Genomic DNA, 16,385 nt, shown 5'->3' with positions numbered 1-16,385 from the left:
TATGTGAAAATAATGTGAAAAAGACATTTGTTAAAAACAAAACAAAAAAACATATACTTGCGCTGGCATATGGCTGGCAATTATTCTACCTGATGTCAATATATTACTTTACCAGGTCACTGATCATTTTTATTATATTTTAGGAAAATCTCAATGCACGTCGGAACTCATTTCAGGGCACACCGGCACAGAATTACCGGGTAAAGACATTTTGATTGATGGCTGAAAGCAGTTAGCTCAAAATCCACTCCCTATGTAAAAGGGGCAATTTCCATCATAGTGCATTTCACAGAGCGCAATATTAAACTAAAATACTGCTTGACTGGCCCAAGGCTAAATGAGTGCAGGGACTCATTTCACATAATCCTCCGCAGCTGAGACCGATCACCTCTCCACAGTCACTCCCTGTCCTGGCATCTGTAAGTACCTGGACCAAAATAACATCTAATCAACACATTCAAATCAGATAAAGACTAAACTCTGCTTGCAAACCTTGAAAGTCATCTGTAGAGTTTCCTGTTAAGTAGCATAGAACCCTTCCACTATGAACAGATGCCAATGCTTAAGTTTGATTGAATTTATGCACCTCCAAATGACAATTCAGCTTGACAATAACACAAGTCAACCCAGAGCTACGTTACCAAAAAACTGAGCTAGAGTTACTATGAGAAAATGGATGTCAACCCACCAGAGAATTAGAGATTTGTAAGGGCTGAATTTGATAGCTTTGGTGACTTTGGTTTACTGGGGTTGTGCACAAACCAGTGGTGATTTGAGTGGGCCTAAATCACCAAATCACAATTTTCAGATTTGATTCACGACCAATCTTACAATATTGTCATGTCCTGCTTGAGATGGCTTGTAATTATGTGCCTCTCTCTTTCTAAAAGAGGAAGTCAACCCAAATACACTTTCTTGACAAAAATGTTCTATGCAGCCCCACTAGTCTAAATATGATATTTTGGTTAATGTTGTATTAGAGGAATATGAGTTAAGCAGCAAAATACATCAGTTTTGATCAGTATCAGAAGGCGGCCATTTTGCCACTTGCTGTCGAGTGAAAATTACATCACAGTTGTTCAGAGCTCAGCCAACGACCAATCACAGCTCAGCTTCAGAAAATAGGTGACTGGTTGTAGCCAGAGCCTTGAGCAACTGTGATGTCATCTTTAGTCGACAGCAAGTGGCAAAATGGCCGCCCCGTAAGATGTATAAAAACGTCTGGATTTCTGCCGCATAACTCAAATTCCACAAATGTAATATTAATCAGAATGTCATGTTTAACCCCTGGGCGTTATTTTATTTTGAAATGGCTTGGTCAGAACCAACAAAAAGCCAAAAAATGGTCAAATAACGCCCAGGGGTTAAACTAGTGAGGTCACATATAACGTATTATTGCCAAGAAATGGTTAAGGTTGATTTCCCCTTTAACTGTACTGGGGTAATTGATTATTTTATTATTAATCACAACGCCTCTGTTTCATAGTACACAGTCTGTTAAAAGAAAAAAAAAATAGCTTCTACCTGTATACAGCCATTGTGTAACTACGAAAGGCAACACTTCTGAGTTGTATTCTGCTTTATGTGTTTATACATGACAGGAATCTAATATCCTCCTTTTGTTGCGACTTTTATCAGAATGAACAGATCATACCAGGATTGTATTTAGAGTTTACATTTTCTTAGTATCTCTAAAAATAACACTGGTGGTGATCATATTTATTTTTCATTGTATTACTTTTTTAACATTTCTAACATCATAATTTTAGAATTATTTTCAGATCTCACAATAGACATTTTAATTAATTAGTTTGATGTTGTACATAACTGACTCGGTGTTACATGAGTGATGACATATTTAATAGGCTAGTAGTAAAAATATGTAAAATAAATTCAAAGTAATTTTACAACAAATGGCCATAAAGAAAAGCAGTTGTTTTAATTGTGTACCATCTTCACGGTGGTAATTATTTATAGACAGAATACCATCAGTTGTGTTTGTTTTGTGAATCTGTACACATGTTGACTGTGTCTATTCATCATAAGCATGCATAAAGATGGCTTCATTAAGATACTAAATGTTGTGTAAGCTGTAGATGAAAATTAATGCGGCTAATAAGGATCCATCCGCTGAAAGTGAGAATGCTAATGAGTCTATTAACGCTAGTGTTTGGGTGAACAATGAGATGCCGATAATAAAGAATATCATCATCAATATGGACTAGTCAAATATACTGTGGCAGTCATTAGAGCCATTGCATTGTGCGTGCATGAGTGTGTTTATTTTCAGAATGCTTAGGATTTGTACATGTATAATGTAGATAAGTGGGCTTATTTCCAGTTTATAAGGAAATAAAAACCAGAACAGGCTGTAGTCCAAGTCACAGATCAATGGAAATGGGAAAAGGAAGGGAAGAGGACACTTACTGAAAATAAAAAGAAAAGAAGGGACGTGGACAGTAAACACATGAGTGCAAATACAGAGAGGTGAGTTATATGTAAAGGATCTGACAAAGAAGGAGAGAAAGCTTGGATCAGGTGAAAAGTGGTGGGTGTTCATGCAATATAGCAACGAAAGTATAGGCCATATGTTTCTAACAATTGAGCAATCAATCAAGGGTTGTATATGAACCATTAGTTCCCGTTGAGTCCCCATTCTTCATCTTACAAAGACATGTTGGACAATTGTAAGCTTCCAAACTCTCTCTGGTCAAACATCACTAACCTCACAAATGTTATGGATGAATGGACAAAAATTCAACACAGTCTAACATCTTGTACAAAATCTTTCCAGATGAGTGGGGACTGCAAAACTTTTTCTTCCTGCCATAGAGTGGATGTTTTTAGTTCTATAGATTGAATTTTAATTGTTTTAGAAAAAAAAACAACTTGCCAACATATATATATTTTTGTAAATAACATCTTAGCAAGTTCATACTGCTACATTCGTCCAATCTTTACTTCTTGGGTTGTGAGATGACTCTTACCTTGGGTGGGCTCTCCGACCCAGGATATTCCCTCTGATCTAGTTTGTTCCAACGCTGCATCAGTTTTATGACGATAGGCTTGCTAAAATCCACCAGCTGAAAACCAGTCACATTGGCGCCACCGTGCATGAACCTTTCCAGAGAAATGTCTTTAAACCCCTTGGAAGGAAACACAATGACAAAAAAAATGGTTATGATCCCACTTCCACAGATCTTGTACCAGCTAATCATACTTATCATACTCGCACAGGTTATCGACTTTATTTATCCCTAATTAATATGGTGTCGCTTCTGCTGCTTGATAAGATTTCATGCAGAGCAGCCCTCTGTAGTAAAGTGGACATTTATAGAGTGATTCATTTAGAAACGAGGTAGAGTACAACGTAGAAACAGGTGAGCTTGTTCCTGGACTGATGAAAAGTAATTGTTAAAAGCGTCTAGAGCTTTTTCCTGCTTGACCTCGTCTTCTGGCCCTCTTCTTCATGGCCCCGGTGGGAGCGACTGAGATATTAAAGATGAGGCGTTGCTGAATTGACTTGTTGAATCAAGCGACAAAATGCAGCATATTATGAATCAATATTGACATTGGAAGACTGCGATAACAATGCAACTCAGGCATGTGATCTGGAAACTGCAAAACACATTGCAATATAAGGCCAGCAAATAGCTGAAGATGTCTTACCAGGTTTGCTATGATGTAGTGGTAGCCTTTTATGTGTTTCCCCACACTGACTGCCTGAAGAAAGATTGACAAAGTGAAACACATTAGGATTATGAAATGCTAGGTTAGAAATGACAAAGTGGATTATGGACGACGATGCAGTCTGCATGCCAGGACAGTAGTTGACATTTGGTTAAAAACGTTCATTAAAACTGCAATTACACACAATATAATTAACACGACATTCACGCTTTGAAACAGATAATTCCTCCGAGGGAAACAACCGAGATTTTGGCCAAGCATCAAAGCTGCAGGAAGCTACTTATTATCTTGGTTAGTTGGCCATTGTCTTGCCATTCTACTTCTACATGGCTGTTGGCTGTTTGTGTGATATCATATTCCATGCATGTGTCTTTAGCACAGGAGAAAACCTGAGCGGTGATACTGTGCTCAAAATTCTGCATGCTATGACATTATAATGCATTAATACCATAATAGGATCAATTTATCCGTAGCAATTAAGAAATAGTGATTTCTACCACACTCTCATATCAGCATCCACACACACACACACACACGAACACAGAGTGCAGCTGGCAAGGCCTGACGAACAGAGAAGTGCATCTCCGAGCAGGGACGCCAGCCAACACAGACACCGTAAAGCCCATTGTGACACCACTTTGTGTCTGTTGTAAACACTAATGTGTGTTTGTGTGTATCTCCGTCTGTCTGCTCACTCACCATAGAGTCCAATTAAAAAGCAGTCTGTGTGTATAGTGTGTGTAGTCCAATACTAATGTATGTGTTTATTTTCTTCCATTCACATATGCGGCACGAGCCCGAGATAGTTGCATTCATGGCGAATGCATGTGTCTACGGAAGACTGCAACTGCCAATGTGGAGTAAATATTTTTGACTGGTGAGCACGTCCAAACATGCTTGCAAACACGTTCGAACATAATTTATCCTAAATTCTACAAACATAGCATATTGTCCCATAATGCCACAGTTACTTGCACATTTGCGGGGGAAAGAAAACACTTCTTTTTTTCTTTTTTTTTTTAGTATTTTGCCCTCATCATAGCATTACGTGAGAAAATTTAATAAAAAACATTGGTTATTCCTAACTATTATTATGTATTATTTAGAGGTGTCAAAATTAGTATGTTCCTTTAACGCAACAAATTTTTTTAACGTATGAATAATGACCGCCCCTTACTTGGAAAGCCTGTACTGGGGGAATTCCGGTCGCAATGCAGCAGACACGTCCACGTCAAAATTTAACAGTAATAAATTGAATAATAATGCATATATTTATGGAGACTGGCGTCAAGCTGAATTTTACAATTTTAAAAATGTGTAAGAATTTCACAAGTTAGGTCATGTTAAAAATGAGTTAGCTCTTAATATGAAAAGAAACATGCACTAAGTTGTCAACAACAGCTTACAAATGCAATTATGCCATCTATTGGCAGAAAAATTACCTCAACACAAATCAATATCATACTTGTTTTTTTGTTTGTTTTTTTACAGTGAAGTACAGTACATCTTTTTAATTTTCACTCAATTTTTTGAATTTATATGAAAGTGTTGTATCAATGACTAAAAGATGCAGCCATATTTCTACTAGTTTAACATTTGTTTCCACTTTTATGTTAACAAGACAATGAAAACATTTTATTGTGCATTTAGAACAGATATAAAATTTGTGATTAATCCATGCGATTAATGACGATTGAACATTTTAATTGCCTGACACCCCTAGTATTATTAAGTCTTGACTTGCGCATACGTAATTCCATACCTCGTGGCATTATGGGAAAATATGCTAATATGTTTGTAGCATTTAGCCTACGAGTACGCTGAATGTACTTGTGAGTATGTTTGAACTGACCTTGCGAGTACATTCGAACGTATACTATTTAAATACATTCGAAAATACTCCCCAGTCAAAAATGTTTACTCCACATTGGCAGTTCCACGCTTCTGTATGTTTCAGATTCTTCTCACTGTATCATGTATTTACACGCTTTGGGTTTCCAACTTTTTCTGCCGCGTCATCCCTCACAAGCCAAGGAAAAGAACTTGACCCCCGCCCACCACACATGTATTATAACTACTAAAGTAAAAACAAACAAACAAAAAGTGTGAACATTGATCCTCCAACTCATTTTGAATAAAGGTCAGTCAGCATCAAATTCTAACATCATCAACCTCCAACAGCAGTGGTGCAATCTAACTGGCCTGACCGGTTCAGAGGGCAGACAGTAAATGAACTTATGATGTTCTGTGTAGCTCATATTTCTCCATTAACTTCAGGGGGGATATGAATGTTTTGTTTCATTCAAATAGGGCATGCTGCCACACATTGCCTGAAGCTGACAACTAGCTGGCAGACAATTGTGATGCAATGGAAACATCAAAATGGAAATGTGCCATTCCTCCATTAATTACTGTAATTAATAATGTTCTGGAGAGTCTACTGTGCTGGCAAGTTGTAAAAGTTTTTAATTGTGTTAATTAAGGGCTTTTAGATTTGGTTCAATTGTGTAACATCGGCATATTTTTGTGATTTATTTTTCCCTGACATTTCCTTTTGCAATAAGGTATGCCCATTGCCCTCAATGGACACACGTATATAGACAAACAGCCATTCACACTCACATTCACACCTATGCACACACTGTAAAAAAAACAAACTGTTTTTAAACATGAAAAGAAGGTGGAATCCCTGAATAAAACACTCAAGAAAATGTAGAAAATGTTTCTTTGGTTAATTGAAGACATTGGGCTGTATTTTTGGTGCCCAGCGCAACGTGCAGACTAATCTGCATAGAGTCGGGTTCGACTGACTGTTAGTTTTTTCGCAAGTTGGTGCAGTGTGAAGGATTTCCAAAAAGCATTTTTTGCGCCATCCTGGTCATGAACACAGCCGATTTGGTTCACCTCCTCTCATTCTCTTTAAATACTGATGGCGGGAAAACCACACTGACTTCATTTACATGCATTCAATAACACTAAAAAAATTAATGTAAACATGCGGAAAAACGAATATGCTCTTACTCGGGTTAAAAAAATGGAATTCTGAATTTAAATTTCACTGCATGTAAACGTAGTCACTGACCATCCCTGTATATAGATAGCAAACTGAAACATCATCACTAAACATCAGTGGCAGGACTACATGTTAGGCAGTGGGTCAGGCTGGGCCGGGCCAGTGCGCCTAAGTCAAAATGCCAGGGCTGATTTTTTTGTGCCAGTCCAGCCATGTTCTAGTCCAACAGCAGGTCAAAGAATGCACAGTAAGCAACTGCAAGCAGACCTCCACGGGCCTTCCGCAGCGTGTGATGGTTGTTTGTTCACTATATATAAGCCTTGCGACTGGCTAGCGACCAGTCCAGGATGTACCCTTCCTTTCGCCCAAAGTCAGCTGTGATAAGCTACAGCTCACCTGTGACCCTAATTCATTAAAATTTATATATAGCGCCAAATCAAAAGAGTATTTGCCTTAAGATACTTTTCATATGGAGCTGGTCTGATGTGTGAAGAGACCAACGGAACCCCCACATCAGCAAGCACTTAGCGACAGAGGCAGAAAAAAATAAATAAATCCCTCTGAGGCCTCAACCTGACCCGAGAGAAAGAGAGCGCGAGGAAGAGTGGAAGGAAGCATTGTGAACCAATTGCACAAGCAAACTATATGATACAGTGATTAGTCGTATTAATGGCATTAGTATTTCTAAATTAATTGCAATAATTGTAGCAGAAGAAGAGGATAAGCGGTATGGAAATTTGGAAAGTGGATGGTTGGATGAATGGAGAATAATAAAAAAAGACATTACTAATAGTTGTAGTATAAAGCATTGAATTGACTCAAGAACACAATTACTCTGCATTATTTTCAATAAATGACAGCACCTGTTCAAGCATGCTCTGTAGTCTCTCTGGCTCCAGGTCAATGACAAACTTCCTCTCTTGACGGCGGTCCAGGTCTTCTAAAAGTCGTCGATATCCAGCCTCGTTGAAACTCTCCACACAGATCGCACTCACCTGAGTTAATATTTCAAACAAATTAATCAGGAGACAAATGTCCTGTAATCTGATTACAAAAATTGCAAAAACAAATGAATGAGGAGACAAATGTCCTGTAATCTGATTACAAAAATTGCAAAAACAAATAACAGAAGTTTAGATGACTGTGTGGTCATGCAAACCACGTTGTATACACGCTGCATGATATGTGTGTTTATTTTGGGCCGTTTCCAGAGTTGTGTGTGTGTGTGTGTGTGTGTGTTTGTGCATCTACTTACCTGCCAGCCGTTTTGGCCCGCTCTCTCCATGATTGCCTGCAGGATCGCATAACCTAGACAAGAAAGAAAATGGAGAAGAGAAAATAGAAGCAATTATATTTTGCCGTTTTTACAAAAAAAACGTTAATGCTTCATATTCCCATCAGTGTTCAGAAAATGTTTGATTTCATCACAATTACAACACAGTGAGCGCATATTGACAATATCAGCAAAGTGCTTGCAGGTGTGCATTAAAATCGAGCAGACTCATCAGCCCGTCTCATTTACCGAAGCAATAACCTAAAGTCTTGTCTTCCAAGGTGGAGGGTAAAGCACTTACCGTAGCATCCCTCACAACAATCCTCTCTTGACCAACACATCATGTACATGATGATGTGCCAAACACTATTAGACTGTGTGTCAATGGACGTTTCTTGTTTCTGGTGCATTCAGTAAACACAATGTGGAACGCTCTGAATTTAAATGCAGTAAAGGTCAGATAAATTACATAATTTGAGACATGGCATTTGTTCTGTGGCATCCATGTTGAGTTCAGATTTTTTAAAAAAAACACATTGTTTTTTACTCTGGGGTTGTCTATGGGAGAAAAGCAAACTTTTTTTTGAAGCTGAGAGAAGAGAGAAGAAAATTCATCAGAGCTAGTGCATAGCCAATACAGCAATTTTCAATGTCCTGAAAAAGAAAGAAACAACTTGTGTACTGAGCAACAGACAGCAAACAGGGGTCTATTTCACAAAGCAGGTTTAGTGAGAACTCTGGATCAAGAAACCCTGATATGTGGGAAACTGTGTTTTCCATTTCAGAAAGGGAGGTAATTGAAACCAGAGAAAAAGAGGTCATTCTAGCCTGTTTCATAAAAAGAGGTAATTTAAGGTCTTGGTCAGTTACTGTAGTAACTTAGTTCCATGAACCAAACCTAGTCGGTTGCAGGTTTTCCACAATGAACCTCGAGGTTTTCTCTGTGCCCGCCTCCTTTCATCCACATTTCCTCATTTATAAAGTCCGCTGCGGCGAGTTTTTGCATAAATACGCCTACAGTCTATAGCGTCCACTTTTGTCACAAACATGGCATGTCCTTTTGACAATGACCTCATTGATGAAGGATGCTGCATTATTGCGCAGGGAATTAAATATTCTTTGTAAGATTGTTATCAAACTGCGCATTGATATGCTGTCATTTCCGTACAGTTATTTTTTGAGCGTTACCGTTTCACATCACAGTCCATCATCTACATACACAACTTAATCCGTCCTTACATTTGCAACATTACCAGCCATGGGTTCACATCACAGCATATATTGTGTATGCGCTCCGTTTTTTTTCTTCTTATAACCGTTCAAGTAATGTTTTTATATTTCATCTTAAGTGAAGTGTGCTTCTGCCCCGCAGGATTGCACCTAAATGAAATGAATAAATGAGTTACCATTCAACAGGTTTTCCCTGTAATATTATTGCTATTGCAAAGGACTACATTTAAATTTAGGCATTGACCCGAGCAGCAACGTTCTCCCACGCAGCCTTCCTCTATGAGGAGCCGCTATGAGATGTGTTCAAATTCGCCATATGATCGCATTAAGATTTTCAGTTGAGAGGGGTAAAAAAAACAAAAAACGCAGAAGCAGAGGGCGCCGCCGCACACTGCGCTTCCCCGGAACGGGCTCATTAGTCTTTATAGATGATGTAACTCATGATGGTAGCAGTAGAATCAATTCTGAAGTCTGAAAAATTTGTTTGCCGGGCATCAGGGGAGGAAAGTGTGAGGTCTGCTTATTTCGAGCCTTGTGTTGTATTCAGTTATCTTCAAAAAGGCAGTCCATGTATTAGCTCTCATTAGGTTGTGCATGTGCACCTAAGGAAGAGTCCAAAGTGTGTACTGAAAGAGGATTAAAAGTATTTGTCCTCTTTGCGTGTTCCAAAATTTGAAGACAGATTTAATGTAAGAAAAAACACCTTTGCAAAAATTCTTTTTTTAATCTAACAGAGATCTCTGGACATTTAACAGCCTCTAATTCATCACTTAAACAGTTGGGATTCAGAGCGTCGAATGTAGCTCTTCCGCGTGTACAATGGCTTCTTATAGTTAAAAGACCTCCTCTCTTTCATTTGTAGACAAAACATATCTCTGGGTACTTTTCCATGAGCAGTAGCGAAAACAAGGTTAGGTGGGTGTGTGTTGAGACAAATTCTGTTCAAGGACTAAATGTGTTTTCGCACAAAACGCTGAGAAGGAACTTTTTAGACTAAATAGTATGTCCCAGCTTAAGGTCAAATTATACTGAGTGCAACACTACTCTACCTCTATAAAACATTTCAACATGGTTAATAAAGAATTAAAGTGTTAATAATGTATAACAATGGTTAATATATGAAATGAAGAATTAAAAATGTTATAATATCTATCAGTACCTACCTACTGTATATACACAATATATAATATACACTGAACTGTATATTGTATTTGCATTTAGGTAAGTGTGAAACACAGTAGTCAAGTGTAAAACATGAATACAGTGTCGCTGCCCATTTTCCAGCAGCAGAGCCTAATGGGAGCCAATAATGTTGGTTCCTTCCTTGGCCAAGTGAGCACGACTAAAAGTCTTAACATCCGTCCTTTGCTGCATTTCTCCGTCATTTCCCTCTCATTCTCATTCTCATTTTCATTCTCGTGCCACTGGATATCAACAGATGTTAAGTTGTGATATTATTTGTTACTATCCTTTCTTCCACTCGCTGAAATCACCCCCACCTCCTTGTTTTCCCGCCAAACTGCCGTAGCCGTCTCTTTCCCATCGACTTGTTTGTCCCCTGCCCTTCTCATCTCACACCTGTCCTTCATGCTTCCTCGCTTTCTGGCTGGCTAGCCAAGTTGACTGACTCTTGTGTTCCGCCTCTCTCTTCACTTTCATCTCTCATCACCAAGGGTACGAACTCAGACAGCCTGGGCCAAGGGAGGAACAGACACGCATAAACACAAGCGCATACACAACACGGCTCTATACCATGTGACGGCGGATCACGTCTGACCTTTATTTCCTCTCTGTGCTTCGAAATTGCTCAGAAGTTCTTTGACAAAAAAAGAATATGTTGCCAATGTGCATTATGCCCGAATGACTAAAAGTTTGAACATGTACAAAGAAAAGATGTGGAATGTAATGTACTAGCTGGATGCTCCCAGGACTGTTTCTGCCAAACGGGCAAAATGAGGAGTATATTGTATGTAAAAAGTTTAATTTGACACCCAAAATGTTATTAAATTTGAAATGAATTGCAAGTTAAGCTCAGGCAAAATAAGAGACGATGCGGATAACTGCAAACATTTTTGAAATGCCAGAAGACAAAAATGATCTCAATCCGTTCAGCAATGCAATTTTGCAGTTTTTGTAAGATCTCTAAGGGCTGATGGAGCATTCACAAGAAGGAGTCATGCTATTATAAAAGTGACAATACACTTTTCAACTCTGTATTTCAGTGTGTCTGGTTCATTTCAGTGAATTGTGACAATTGGTGCAGACCTCTCCCAGAGAGTTTTATACAGGTGTACTGTGTCAATTTTGGCCAAGGCGGGTACACCAGAAGGAGTAGCACAATTAATTGAATTGTAGCATTAATTAGCATTTATGATTCACAAACTGTTTGATTCTTTATGTTCAATTTAATAATAATATTACCCTTATGTTTTTATGAAGTACAACATTGTGCTAGTTGTCCTCATTGAAAAACATAAACGATCAATAGAATTTCCATTCATTTCAATGCTAAATGTTCTTCAATGCTGATTTGTGTTACGAGTGTTTTGAGTTAAAAGCGTGGTCACTGAACAAATTAAACTCATATCTCAAGACACCACTGTATTTGTATGCATTTTGTGTGCTTGTGGCCTCTCTCTTTACCTCTATCCGTATCGTAGAGAAAGACAAATCGGCTCCAGTCGTAGTGGTCCAATAGGGACAGCAAAGCCCCTCTGATGGATGGCCGCAGCTGCAGGGTAAACTGGGCCTCTCCTTCGGTGGGGAAGCTGGGTGTCACCAGGCTGATGTGCAGGGCCCCACAGAATGATGTCAGCGTGTTGACTGAGCGTTTGTCATAAAGGCCGAATATGGCGAAGACACCCCTTGAATACTGAGAACAGACTGCGAGGGAGGGGGTGGAAAATGGCGGAAGGAGGAGAACGGTGATGAAAAATGATGGAGGGAGGCGGATGAAAGAAGAAAGAAAAGGTGATTAGAAACACTTAACGAGCACACTTAAATACAATACTATGAAGAAATATAGTACTACCTTTACATTCAATGCCATTTTTCATGCAACATATAACATACCATTGGAATATGCAGCTATATTAAATTTATAATTGTATTTATTTCAAATGATTATTAGAGTATCCAAACACAAAACTAGAGTCAATAGCAACAGCAAAATAAGCTATCTGGCACAGGCAGTGAAGACTTGGCACATTTCATAAATCTGGTGATGTGATCTTGCAGTGTGTTTATAAATATCTAACTAGAAGAAATTACTAGACAATCAAGGGGCAGCCATTGATTTTAATATTTTTTTCAAGTTTATAGCTTCTTATCCTTAATTAAGAGCAGTGTTGGGAATAACGGCGTTAGGTAACTCCGTTTTTTTTCTTCCATGAACGGACCAATTAATCTAACTAATTATTCTCCCCATATTTGAAACGCCGTTATCGGTATTGCATGTGAAATGTGTTGCGTTACAATTCATTTAAATGCGTAGAATTATAAACAAAAGATATATCACCATACTCTCTTAATTAAAAGTGTACAAAAGTTTTCAGAGAGATCAAGTGGAAGCTGATGATTTTGAGGAGGAAATGGAGTATTTCATTTTAATTAAATTTTATTTGAAAGGGACAATACACATTAATGAACAACAAATTAAGTTGTAAACATGGCAGATTCTAGTAGCAGTTGCTAATTTGCATCTGTAGTAGTTATAGGGATGCAACGATATTCGAACATCACGATACGATATGAAAGTCACAATATGATAATTAGCACGATATTGTGGGGAGTTTGGTGATACAAAAAAGTCACAATACCTGTATTAAAAAAATAAAAAAAAGATCTCATGCTAAAAACATGCACACAAGATTGTGCTTTTGTACATTACAGCAAAGACAAAATATTATAAAAATATCATAAATATTATATATAAAATATGTCAATATAATATATATATATATATATATATATATATATATATATATATATATATATATATATATATATATATATATTGAGGCACTTACTTGCTAATGCAAGCACACATTGAGTTCCTACACATTGACTCGGTTCTTCATCTGACCATTAGCGTGGATTTTAAATATAGAAGGGCCAAAACATGCCATGTGAAAACTGCACACAGAAAAACTAGCCACCAGAGGGTGCTAGAACTGCCAAAATGGAAATCAACCTAACTTTTTAACAGATGTGCTGCTTTTAATATCATAACATTGCGACGACAATATATTGGGGCAGTTTTAATATCACATTATCACAATATTGCTATTATCGACACATCCCAAGTCCATCCATCCATTTTCTTCGCTTGTCTTCACAAGGGTCGCGAGGGGCGCTGGAGCCTATCCCAGTTGGCTTCGGGCAGTAGGCGGGGTACACCCTGAACTGGTTGCCAGCCAATCGCACATCCCTAAGTAGTTATTTCAATGCTTTTGACCATGATAGCATTAAGCGGTGTATACTGTATTTCATAGCATTGGTGATTTATTTTATATATTATTATTTTACCCCGCAACAATCATAAAAAATGTCCGTGAAATCCTGGAGGGACTGTCTAGGAGTGTCTACAAATTACCTATAGTTGACATATGTGCCACAAATCACCATATATCCAGTATTTATTTTGTTTTTATTATTATTTTTGATCGCTGTAGTAGAACATACATTACCGTTCCAAATTTAATGAATTATTAATATTATTATTATTATATGATATGTCATTATGGAGTGAGGCATTAGTGTGACATAAATATAAAAAAAAAAATCCCTAGCCTGGACATAGTCCTTGTATACAAATATAATAATAATAATAATAACAAAAATAAATAAATAATACATTTTAAAAATCCCAAATATTTGATATAAAACTTTTATTTTTAAGTAGTGAAAATAGTTACGTTGCCTGGTAACGAGTTAGTTTTATTATGAAGCAATTCAATTACTAACTCAGTTACTTTTTTAAGCAAGTAATGAGTATCTATAACTAATGACTTTTTTTTAAGTAAAGTTCCCAAACACTGCTTAAAAGTCATATACGCAAGTCCACAAGCACTACCACATCCATCAAAAACTGCGGGCTCACTTTGAAATGAAAGTTGTTTCAAGACGCTGCACGTTGTCGCTATACAACCAAAGAGAAACACACAAACAGGCCCTTCTTCATTTTTCCAGCATTTACTGGCTAACGTCACAAAAGGTGTTTCTTGTGTTCATGTTTTATGGTCATAGTTTTGAACTGGAGCTGCATTCAGCATCATAAGTCACTCGCCACCTTATGATACATCACTTTGGAGTAAACAGTGAGTCTGCAGACTTTGCTTTTGGCAACAAGCGGCTATCACTGGGTACTTCATCTTTCTTTTCTTCTCACATCTGTCAGATGCTCCATCCATCCTCTCGCTCTCTCTTTCTCGCTCTCTCTGTCTGCCTCGGCTTGCACCATGAATGTTTCTCCACGCTTGCCTCCGCTTTACTCGCCTTTGGTTCCCTCCTTCCCTCCCTCCTCCTGGGACTCAGAGTAATTCCATTATCAGCTCTAAGCCTCAGTGGGGGTAAACAGTGAGGGACATGCGGCTTTGACGCGTCGCCTCGTGGCAATTAGACAAAGCTGAGACCTCTGCACCCAGCAGGCGATAAGGCGGGATATAGTCTTTGATTATGACACGAGCTAAATGTCTGTCGATTTAGAGAACTTACATAGAATGTTCCTGAGCTGAGTTATTTAATGCTAGATGAGTCATAGTATCCTCTAAATCAAGTACAGGATGATATGTATTTAAAAAAAATATATTTTCTAAAAATCTTTCTTTTATAGTATAATGTACTTATTGTCAGCCAATTTCAATTACTGTTTTACATTATTTCAAGTTTTACGTCCAGACACTGTTGTCCAAAATAAAACAAAGTAATAATAAATAAAGCAAACAAATAAACAAACCCAAAAATATCCCTGTTCGCACTATATTGCAAAAAACGCTGTCATATGCAAACCAACTGTAGGTCCTCCTCCTCTTGCTTAAAGGTGCATTTTTAATTTAATTTTACTTTAATTGTACTTACAAAATGGTGGTTATAAGCAAAAGGTCACAACTAAACACTTTTGTTGCTACGAGTTTCAATTGGTCTCATGTAACAGTCCCCTAGTCGACATGAATTATTCCTATGCGGCTGGAATTTTTTCAGCCTACGCCAGGTTTGTCCAAACCTCTCCCTCAGAGGGCTGCATACAGAAAATTAGAAAGATCCAAGGACCACTTTGAATTTTCTTTTTCTTTTATCTTATTAAACACTGTAAAATTAGTCAATCAGTCAAGCCTCTATATATTGTTTATATAATGTTATTTAGGAAAAAATGCCACTTTAAGGCTTTCTGTTAAAGGTATTAAGGCAAATAGTTTAGGATTTTTAATTTAAATGTTATTTTTTTAGGTTTTGTAGTGCGGTAGCCCTGCCTGTATCCCACTAGAATAGAGCCCTCCACTGAGCTGCAGCTGAATCTACACATTTATAACCAAAACAAGAACCATTTTATGTGATATGCTCACAAATCGGACCTCGAAACAACAGAAAGTGGAAGAAACATTTTTCATTGCTGAAACAGAATTATATTTGTTCTCCACACTACAGGGCTGGACCAGCCATCTGGCAAGTAGGGCAGATGCCCGGTGGGCTGGGGTCTTTTGAGGCCCATGCGGTGCTATTTAATTATTATTTTCCTCCATTTTACCCCAAGAGACGGGCCCACAATTTCGAGGGAGCGGCTCAATAATCCATTTACAATATGGGCAGCAAACTAAAGCAGTCAAAAATACATTAGTTTGCAGAGCTTCGTGGTGGCCAGGGGTGGTCACTAGTCGGGTCAGGCTGAGCCGGCATGCCTAAGTCAAAATGCCTGGGGAAATTTTTTGTGCCAGTCCAGCAGTGTTATAAAGATACATAATGGTCCTATTCTACCTGTTAATTTATTTGTGTTTTTGCATATGTAGAAAACTTTGCAGTAGTGGTTTTACCCATTTCTCACATCTCCCCGCTTTTTCAACATCTACACTTGTGCCCCCCACCCATATTTTTAAATTGTTTTAATAGCATTGAGGGCCATGTCAATCTTAAGTTATAGTACATGCCACAGCCCGCTAAAAGATTGGCGGTGGGCCACAAATG

At 38.0% G+C, this 16,385-nt stretch overlaps 1 protein-coding gene across 10 annotated transcripts in view; it reads right to left on the bottom strand.

Annotated features, from left to right (window-relative positions):
* Window positions 1-16,385, bottom strand: part of gria4a (glutamate receptor, ionotropic, AMPA 4a) — a 126,795-nt gene that overhangs the window by 61,718 nt on the left and 48,692 nt on the right. For all 10 annotated transcript variants that reach the window (XM_077565074.1, XM_077565075.1, XM_077565076.1 and 7 more), the window contains exons 3-7: window positions 11,850-12,089; window positions 7,959-8,011; window positions 7,567-7,698; window positions 3,670-3,723; window positions 2,988-3,146 (exon numbers count right to left, since the gene is read on the bottom strand). In XM_077565074.1, the coding sequence (XP_077421200.1) occupies window positions 2,988-3,146; window positions 3,670-3,723; window positions 7,567-7,698; window positions 7,959-8,011; window positions 11,850-12,089 (638 nt within the window). The remainder of the gene's footprint in view (window positions 1-2,987; window positions 3,147-3,669; window positions 3,724-7,566; window positions 7,699-7,958; window positions 8,012-11,849; window positions 12,090-16,385) is intronic.

Source organism: Vanacampus margaritifer, chromosome 5 (genome assembly GCF_051991255.1).
Source record: "Vanacampus margaritifer isolate UIUO_Vmar chromosome 5, RoL_Vmar_1.0, whole genome shotgun sequence".
In the NCBI taxonomy this organism is placed as follows: Eukaryota; Metazoa; Chordata; class Actinopteri; order Syngnathiformes; family Syngnathidae; genus Vanacampus; species Vanacampus margaritifer.
Note: the sequence above shows the minus strand (reverse complement) of the source record. Positions and strands in the feature narration are given on the sequence as shown.